The sequence below is a fragment of the Cannabis sativa genome, chromosome 6 (assembly GCF_029168945.1).
Source record: "Cannabis sativa cultivar Pink pepper isolate KNU-18-1 chromosome 6, ASM2916894v1, whole genome shotgun sequence".
Lineage (NCBI taxonomy): Eukaryota > Viridiplantae > Streptophyta > Magnoliopsida > Rosales > Cannabaceae > Cannabis > Cannabis sativa.
The window spans coordinates 2,010,597-2,020,713 of NC_083606.1; the positions used below are offsets into that span (position 1 = coordinate 2,010,597).

General features: G+C 26.3%; 1 protein-coding gene and 1 non-coding gene across 2 annotated transcripts; both read right to left on the bottom strand.

Annotated features, from left to right (window-relative positions):
* Positions 1–6,741: 6,741 nt before the first annotated feature.
* On the bottom strand, positions 6,742–7,173 carry LOC115725657 (uncharacterized). Its single transcript, XM_030655242.2, has one exon. The coding sequence runs from the start codon at positions 7,104–7,106 to the stop codon at positions 6,843–6,845; it is 264 nt and encodes an 87-aa protein (XP_030511102.1). The 5' UTR covers positions 7,107–7,173; the 3' UTR covers positions 6,742–6,842.
* Positions 7,174–8,998: 1,825 nt separating this feature from the next.
* Positions 8,999–9,070, bottom strand: TRNAD-GUC (transfer RNA aspartic acid (anticodon GUC)). Its single transcript has one exon. It is a non-coding gene; the product is annotated as a tRNA-Asp (tRNA).
* Positions 9,071–10,117: the final 1,047 nt, after the last annotated feature.

The following is a 10,117-nucleotide window of genomic DNA, read 5'->3' on the forward strand; positions in this document are numbered from 1 at the left end:
TAAACATTGCCATTGCCATAATTGTACTTATCATTTAGTATAATTTATTTATATTAAATGAATATTAATAAATATTAGAGTTAGGCACAAGCCTAGTTCGTCTATCATTTAATATTAATAAATATTAAATGAATATTATAATTGTTATTAACTTTTGATTTTGTACTTATATATAGATTGGAGCACAAATTCAACTACAATTTACACCATTGATTGAAAATAATCTTACTCTATATATGTCACTTGGCAAAACGTATACAAAATCTCAACTGAAAAAATAACCACTTCATTTCCAATACCTTATTTTACTCAACAAACACAAAGCATGAAACATTACATTCACGGAAGGTTATACACAAAACATGTCACATATTTTCTCTTCAAAATTTTCAAATTTAAATCTATATATAATAAGATCATTAACCAAACCAAAATTTAAGTACCACATTTTCATATAAACCATTCTAGCTATCAAATTAATGAAGATGACAATGAAGAAAGTTTCACAAACACTACACTTAGCATTGCTCATTTTGGCCATAGCCAACATTATGGCCTCATTAGAGGGCATCAAGAGTTGTGACATGACAAGTTTCCAACCATGTGCCCTAGAGATTATGGGCATGATACTCTCTAATGCACCAATAAGCTCATCTTGTTGTGAAGCCATGATTGGCATGGTTAATACCACTTGTGATACCATTGTTCCTTCTAATTGGTTTGCTCAAGCCCTACAATTTTGCTCTAGCGCCCCAATAGTGCCACCGTTCCCACCGTTGCCACCATCCTCACACCATCCTTCTGGCGATTGTCGTAGAGGAATAGTTCATCTCTTTCCTTGTTATAGGCAAATCGAGGCTAATTTTCATGGATTAGGTCAGATAAGCTCGAGTTGTTGTCATACTATTGTTCGAGTGTCTCAAGCATGTAACACTACAATATCTTCATCTTCATCATCTTCGTCTTCACATTCTTATATTGATCGTCTTGTTAAGTATTGTAAGACTTAATAGTAACTATTATGTTATAATTTTTAGGTTGGTAATTTTTTGTTATATTATTTTATAATATAATAATAAAGTAGATTAAAATGTGATAAATATATGTGAATAATATATATTAAGTGTATGGTAAATAAATGTGTAAACTATGATTTTATAACCTACACTTTTGTAACCTACATGTTGTAACTTGGAGAGGAGTTACAATTTGTTGTCACTTGTAACTCATGTGTTGATCACACATTATTAGTGTAATAAAAGGGTTGTTACACAATTTGATGATAGGATTCAAATGGTATGAAATATAGTTGTTACAAACTATATTAATACTCATTTATATGAGAGAAATGAGTGTTGTGTATTTTGAATTCTAAGTGATCACCTATACATTATAAAAAGAGGTCTTTGGTGCTCATTTGTAAGATATGTCAAGTTTTCTATCAAGAAAGCACTTTGCTAGAAAACCTTAAGGCTTGATAATTCCCAAAGCTATTTCCTAGAGAGTTCCCTTAGTGCTTAGAGATAGGGGGAAATAAGCTTTTGGACAAAGGTGTAATACCTTGTTCAAGTCATGGTGATCCCCACTAATCTACACTCAAGGTTGTGAGTGAGTATTTATATATATACATATATTATTCTCTTGTTATATATATATTATATTACATGTGTTGTAATCTTCTCTTCTACCTTTTATATATATGTGATATATATAGTGTATATATATGTATTGTAACATATATTTAATCAATCTCTTATTTTAGTCCTTGTATTATTTTACAATAGAGTTGTAATAAATCTTGATTTTCTTCCATTGTTATAAAAGCTCTAATAATCAAAAGCTTATTTCTTTTCAATGGAAGAGGTGATAAATCAAGATTGTGAGAATACAAGGATAAGAGATTTTTATGTTGTATATTATGTGATTTACTATATTTTATATGATAGTAATATATATAATATATATGAGTTATATATATGTGACATATATGAGATATAATATAATATACATATATATTGCGAGATTAAATATGTAGAAATACTTATTTTCTATGTATTTATATGAGATATTATATATATTATATATTATGTGTATATAATATATATCATGCATGTATATTAAAGTGTATATATGTTATATATGTGTGAGGTATGTAACATATATAGTTGTGTAATTAATGTATATATTATGTGTGTATGATATATATGTATATTATAGTATATATGTTATATATATATGAGATATGTAACATATATATTGTGAATTTAATATTGATCTCATGTGTATGTTACATATAAGATGTTGATTAGTAACATACATATTATATTAATGTATGAGTTATATAGTATGATAATAATGTTGATAGTAATAATATAATATTGTTTATTGCTATTGATGTGGAAATTATTATCATCTATTTTGTGAATAAAGAATATTTTAAATTCTTTTTCAATTTGATAGTGAACATCTCACTTTATGATATAATAAAAGATGGCTTTTGAGAAGTTACATCTTTTATTCGGTTATAAGAGATAAGCATCTCATATTTGAGATAAGAAAAAGTGGACTATGAGAGTTACACTTTTATTGGACTTGCATTGTCATAAGCAAGAACAAATGGATTAAAAGTGAATCCAAACTTGTGAAATGAGCCATAAATTGGAAGAGCAATTTTGGACTCAAAAGTAAATGAATCAATGTGGATTCAAAAATAGTGAAAAGATAACAAAATTGGAGAAGCAATTTTGAATCTTAAATGATCAAAGTTGTGAACAAAATTGATGAGAATTTTGTTAATTTTGGTATAATTTTGGGCTAATGTCAATAAGGAGATAACCTTAAAATTATGAGTAAAAATAATCACATTATTTTATGAGTAGTAATGTGAGTTTGATATTTTAATTTTGTTGAGAAAACTAAAAATATCAAATGGTATTTTTAAAGTGGCCTTAAAGAGTCATTTGAAGAGGAAAATACACAAAAGTGATATTTTATATACACTTTATGGTAAAAATGTGGGGGTGAGCCACAAATTTAATCAAAATGTGTTGAGACATTATTGATTAATTTATTTGATTTTGAATTCAAATTCTAAATCAAATTTGGCTATGTGCATATGTAAAATTTTGACATATTTTGGTGTCAAAATTTAGTGAAAATAATTTCAAGAAGGAAATTAATTAAAAGAGTTATAGAGACAAAGTGGTCTTCTATATTTTAAAATCAAGATATTATCTTGATAAGTCAAATGTGAAAGTGTGGGGGTGCACACTCCAATATGAGAATTTGAGACATGCTTGATGTCTTTAAATAAAGTGCAATTTAGACATGTTTGGTGTCTAAATTAGTGTTTAATATTGATATGTTTGGTATCAAAATTATTGAGAATTTGAGTTGTGTGAAAATTAATCTTTTATGATTGAATTTTCAAAGCTTAAGTACTTAAGGAGAAAAGTGGTCACAAAGTGAACACTATATTTTGGCATGCATGATTCACATGGAATCAATAGTGAGAGGTTATAACAAATCGCTTAATCTCCGTACAAGATTAAAGCATGAATTTTCGAGGGATGGGACCTAAACTCCCTTAGTGTTTCTCTCATTGATGGTAACCTATCTTAACACTAGTAAACATCTAGTCTTAAGTTCAATAGGTAATAACAAGTCAATAGAGTGAATATTGTACTCAATTGTCCCATCTATGGATGAGTACATGTTGTGAAAATTGAGGGTTAAAACCGAAAGGTTTTTTAATGGAGCTTAAGCTTAAGAAAACTCACTTAAGCTTAAGAAGTGTCTAACGAGTGGTGAGACACTAAAAATCCACCTATATGGACTAGAGGTGGTGCCGCCTCTTATGAGAATTGGGAGTATTCTCTAGAGAGTCCATGAATTGGAATTTTGCACATGGCCATTAACGGTGCAAGAGCGAGACATGCGGTCTCAAGTGAGCATTAGCGAGGGTGTGTGTGTTATCACCGGTTTGTATTAAAGGGATAGTGGTTCAATGCTACGGCAACCAAAATTTCATCAAACTTTGTGGTAACTACACTAAGGTAAAATTCAAGTCGAAAGACATTTTACCTAATGCACCTAAGCAAGACTTCTTTAAAAGTGTATATTTATTCAATCAAAGTGGGGGAATGTTATATTTTGATATAATATTTTGATTGATTAAATAAATGTTACAAGTGTGTTACAAGTGTGTCACACATTTTAATCTAGTGGGGGATTGTTATATTATTTTATAATATAATAATAAAGTAGATTAAAATGTGATAAATATATGTGAATAATATATATTAAGTGTATGGTAAATAAATGTGTAAACTATGATTTTATAACCTACACTTTTGTAACCTACATGTTGTAACTTGGAGAGGAGTTACAATTTGTTGTCACTTGTAACTCATGTGTTGATCACACATTATTAGTGTAATAAAAGGGTTGTTACACAATTTGATGATAGGATTCAAATGGTATGAAATATAGTTGTTACAAACTATATTAATACTCATTTATATGAGAGAAATGAGTGTTGTGTATTTTGAATTCTAAGTGATCACCTATACATTATAAAAAGAGGTCTTTGGTGCTCATTTGTAAGATATGTCAAGTTTTCTATCAAGAAAGCACTTTGCTAGAAAACCTTAAGGCTTGATAATTCCCAAAGCTATTTCCTAGAGAGTTCCCTTAGTGCTTAGAGATAGGGGGAAATAAGCTTTTGGACAAAGGTGTAATACCTTGTTCAAGTCATGTTGATCCCCACTAATCTACACTCAAGGTTGTGAGTGAGTATTTATATATATACATATATTATTCTCTTGTTATATATATATTATATTACATGTGTTGTAATCTTCTCTTCTACCTTTTATATATATGTGATATATATAGTGTATATATATGTATTGTAACATATATTTAATCAATCTCCTATTTTAGTCCTTGTATTATTTTACAATAGAGTTGTAATAAATCTTGATTTTCTTCTATTGTTATAAAATCTCTAACATTTTTTAGTATGGAATAAACTGTCCACAATGCTAGTGAGGCTTTTGTTTTTGTTTTTTTTTTTATAAATTTTTCTTTTATTAATGATGTTTCTAATTATTATTATCTTCAATCAATTACTCATTATGCTAATATATATATATCTATAATATTTTTTAATATTCCAAATAATTGATACTTAAGAATTATTTGGTATTATTGTCACAAATAGAAAATAATTACTTAAGCTTGAAAATTTTGCACTCCAAAAATTTTTAGCATTTTTTTTTTAATTTAGTGAAATCTTTATGCTTTTTTGATAACAAAATAGTTATGGTTTTTTTTTACACTCATATTATATTTATGAGAATTGTTATTGGGTATATCAGCTCAATAGCACTTTCTATAGATAGTGCCTTACGATTAGTTAGTGATATTTTCTAAAAGTTATTTTAATAATTTATATGTGACATGAATACTTAATTATACTAATAGTAATATGACACAGATGAAGGTATTAGATACCAGTAGTATCTTTTAGCATTTTTCTTATTGAGTATTATTATTAGACACTAATAGTACTCAACATTTTTTATAAGTAACAATCATTCACGATTAATTATGAAATGATATTCACTAGAACTCTAATAGAGTTATTGATTATAGTAAATAGTTATGTTTTAACTTATTAATTTTGTGATAATAAGATGCCACATGGCAAAATGTACATAAAAGCTAATATATAAGTCCTTGATATCTATGATCATTTTTAAGTTTACAGGTAATAAAACTAAAACTTTTTAAGTTTAATTATTAATCATCATGCACTAAAAGACTCCCTTTACCACGTAACATTTTTCATATATATAGACGATTCTAGAAAATTATAGAGATGATTTTGGTTTAGATTGTTTTTTCTTTATTGATTTATTTATCCTTTATTATTTTTATTCCTATTTTACTTTATAATATTCTTTATAAGATACCCTCAAAATTCAAACTTTTATGTAATACTATACTTTTAAGTGGGCACAACCTAAACTTTGTTTCTCTGATCAACAACAAACCATAAAAAAACTCTTAACACAATCAAAAAAAAAAAAAAAAAAACTCTTAAAAATTTCTTTTTCATATTCTTTTTTTCTTTCCAAATAAGAAATAATATTCTTCTTTTAACTCTCTTTTGAACAAACAATTGCTCATCACCAAATAAATAAAAGAAAAGAGAAAAAAATATAACAACAATAACGGTTATTTGCGGCAAATCCCCATATATTTTAATTTTTATATTTAACCTCTTATTTTTTAGTGGCAAAACTCCTTTGTATTTACCTTTTTCTACAAATTTGAATTGTTAGCTTATTATTACTTTTAAATATAAATTAAATTATTATTATATTGACTTCAAAATTTTATTTTAACTCATGTACATACTACACAATAGTTATCTATTTTGATATTCAATATTTAAGTATATAAAAATAAAAACATAAAAAAATTTACCTCAATTACTCAAACAATAATAATAATTATTTGAATTTTCAGATTGTTAAAGTAGTTCCAAGTCCAACCATATATATTGATAAAAATTATTTATAAAAAATAAAATAAAAAAAAAAGTCTAAAAGGATGCTTGAAAATTAAATAAAGCACAAAGATTAATAAATTTTATATATAAAAAATCATAATTAAATGAAAAAAATAAAATAAAATAGAAATCATATAAACAAAAAATCTAGAACAAAAAACTTATTAGAATAACTTTTATTTTATTTATTCTAATAAACAAGAGTAATACATGCATAATTACATGCTTAAAGAAGATTATTAGTGACAAAGTAACTAATTAATTAAAATTGATGTGGCCATAAGAAAGCTCCCATAGCAAAGTTTCTCTTATCATCAAGAGAACCCTTAAGAGTGATACCATATTCTTTTAAGAGCAAATCCAATCTCCATTCTTCCATTTTCTCATAATCTTCTTTCTTGTAATTTGGATAGTGAAGAGGCAATTGGAACCCATTTGGGTATTCTTCTTTACTATTTAATACCACTTCTGGACTTTTTCCCATCACTTGTGTAAATCCAAAATTCAATAACCACTTTAGTGGCATTTTTTCTAAAGAAAGAAAAGAAGAAGAAGAAGAAATGAATTTTTTTTATTTTGTATAAGGAAAGCTATTGTGGTATACAAGTATATTTATAGGGTTTCAATATGTGTAATTTAATGTTGTATGAAAATATCTTTGTATCATGTTGGTTGGGGGGTTTTAAATGTTGTTTGTTGTTAGTCATTTTTTGATAGTTGAAATATAACTAGTTTGCATTAAATTAAGTTGGATAGTTGGATCATCCTCATTTGTTTGGCTCTTAATTGAACACTTGTTCTTTCAAAAACAAAACAAAAAAAGAAAGTTAGTTGGAGTTGGAGAGATTTTTGTTTTTGTTTTCTTTCCATCGAGTAATTAGAATTGAGTTTAAGAATCATTAGGGATTTTTACAAAAATACTAGATTTTGGGTAAAAATTTACAATTTTACTGTCATACAGAATTTTTATAAAAATACTATCTTTTTATAAAACAACCGTAAAACAACAAAACAGAACAATTAAAACAACAGTAGAACAACTAAAACATAACCGTGAAACAACCGTAAAAACTTAACATAGTACACAGCATAAAACTTGCACAATATTTTTGAAAACAAATTTACTCCACAGTAAAAAAATAAAAAGATTAAAAATTTCAGTATGTAATGTAAAAACCCCTTAAATTTAATGTGTTTGTTTAACTAATGTGGCGTTCGATAATACTTTTGTTTTTAAATTTTTTAATCACAAAAATAAAAGTAAAATTTTTGTTTTTAATAAAATTTTATTTTTGAAAAAACAAAAATGTATTCTATGACCATTTTTGTTTTTCAATTTTAAAAACAAAGAATAAAAATGTGTTCTGTAAATTTCATTTTTATTTTTATTTGTTAATTTTATATAAGTTGAGATATGGGGCCGGGTCCGAGAATTTACAGGGAGTGTTCCCCCGCCCCCATCCCTATTAAGGATTTTAATCTCTATTCTCATCTCATTCCGGTTATTCCGTATTAGGGACGGCGCGAAATTCCCTAATGGGACAAGAATAGGGCGAAAAATCCCTTAGTGTAAAAAAAAAATATTTTAAAAAATTTAAATGTATAAAATTATTAAATTATATAAAAATTAAAATATTACACATTATTTATTGTTAAATATACTAATTATTATAGAAAAAAAAAACACAACTTTAAAAGTTATAAAAATAACACTAATATACTAAAAGAATTACAAACACATATTATAAATTATAAAATACTAATAAAAATATAATTAATAAATTAAACAGGTCTGTCAGGGTGGAGAGTGTCATCTCCGTTCCCGCCTCGTTTAATATTCAGAGACAAAAATAATTTTCGTCCCCATTCCATTTAAGGAGAATCCCTGCTGGTCCCAACTCCATGAAAAAAAATAAGAAAATTTACATGGTATACTAACTTTTGCTAATTTTTTACAAAAATACTGCCAGGCGATATTTTTTACTTTTTTAATTTTTTTTTTATAAGTTTCATACTGCAGTATACTGTATTAAATTTTTATTGCTGTTCTACTGGTGTTTTGTAGTTGTTCTACTGCTGTTTTGAGTTGTTCTGTTTTGTGTTCTAATGGTGTTTTATAAAAACACAGTATTTTTAAAAAAGATTTCCGTGTGACAGTATTTTTGTAAAAATTAACTTAAATTCCAGTATTTTTGTAAGTTTCCTAAAAAATAAGCAATGCTATGTAAACTTATTCAATATATTACGGTAAATAAATATATGTAATTTTGCCTATTGGGGATTATTTATCTGGCTAAGAAAAGAAACTCAGAATAAAAATGCACCTTATTTTTTGGTAAATATATTCTATTAACCACAAGATGAGTTAAATAATTGAAATAATAATAAAAAGAAGAAAATGAAAAACCACAAAAAATTCGCCGTTGCCGGGGATCGAACCCGGGTCACCCGCGTGACAGGCGGGAATACTTACCACTATACTACAACGACCTTCTTGTTAAGGTTCCCCTATTATTATTCCATATACTAAAATAAAGATCTTATACATATTAATTAATTAATACCTTCATCAATTTTATGGATTTTTTTATAGATATGATATATATTGCATTATTGACCTTTTGTTTCATTTTATGTTCTACTATTTAATTTTGTACATTCAAATAATAGCTGTAACATGTAATTTTCATCATTTATTCCATTTAATACAGAAATATTTTAAGGCTAATTAGTAATTTTTCTCCCTGAACTTTGACATGTACTAAATCGTGCCCCTGAACTTTTTTGGCCGTTAAAAATTCCTCCTGAACTATTGAGATTGTTAAATTTAAGGACTTTTATCTAATTTTAGTAAAAAAATTCTAACATGGATGAAAGTTCAAGGGACATGATTTAGTACATATCAAAGTTTGAGGGACATGATTTGGTAGATATCAAAGTCTGGGGAGCATGGTTTAGTACATGAAACAGTAAAATTGAATGAAATTGGACAAAAGTCCTTAAATTTAACAATTTCAATAGTTCGGAAGGAATTTTTAACGGCCAAAAAAGTTCAGGGGGCACGATTTACTACATGTCAAAGTTCAGGGGGAAAAATTACTAATTAGTCATATTTTAATAATTTGTGACATAAATACTTAAGTTTAATTTTTAATTATTTTTTCTCAGAAAAAAAAACTTTCGATTATAAATAAATACTAAATTTAATTTTGGCGTTAATAATACTTAAGTTATATTTCTGGAACTTCCATAAATACTTGAACGTCAAATATTATCAGTATCCACGTGTTATTTTCTTATTAGTCTATTTAAACTAATTATTTTTTAAAAAATAAAAATTTAATAATCTAAACCAATCAATAATTGTCACGTCTCAATTTATTTAACAATTTACATCTAAGTACATACAGAAGTTTCAAAATTATAACTTAAGTATTAACAAATTACACTATATACTTTTATAAAAGTTGAACATATATATATATATGTATTAAATTTTTCTTTAATTTTAACAAAATTTTCATCATTGGAAAAGGA

Bases quoted from the DNA above. Each gene is read 5' to 3' on its own strand.
- LOC115725657 (XM_030655242.2), bottom strand. From the start codon at position 7,106: ATGCCACTAAAGTGGTTATTGAATTTTGGATTTACACAAGTGATGGGA.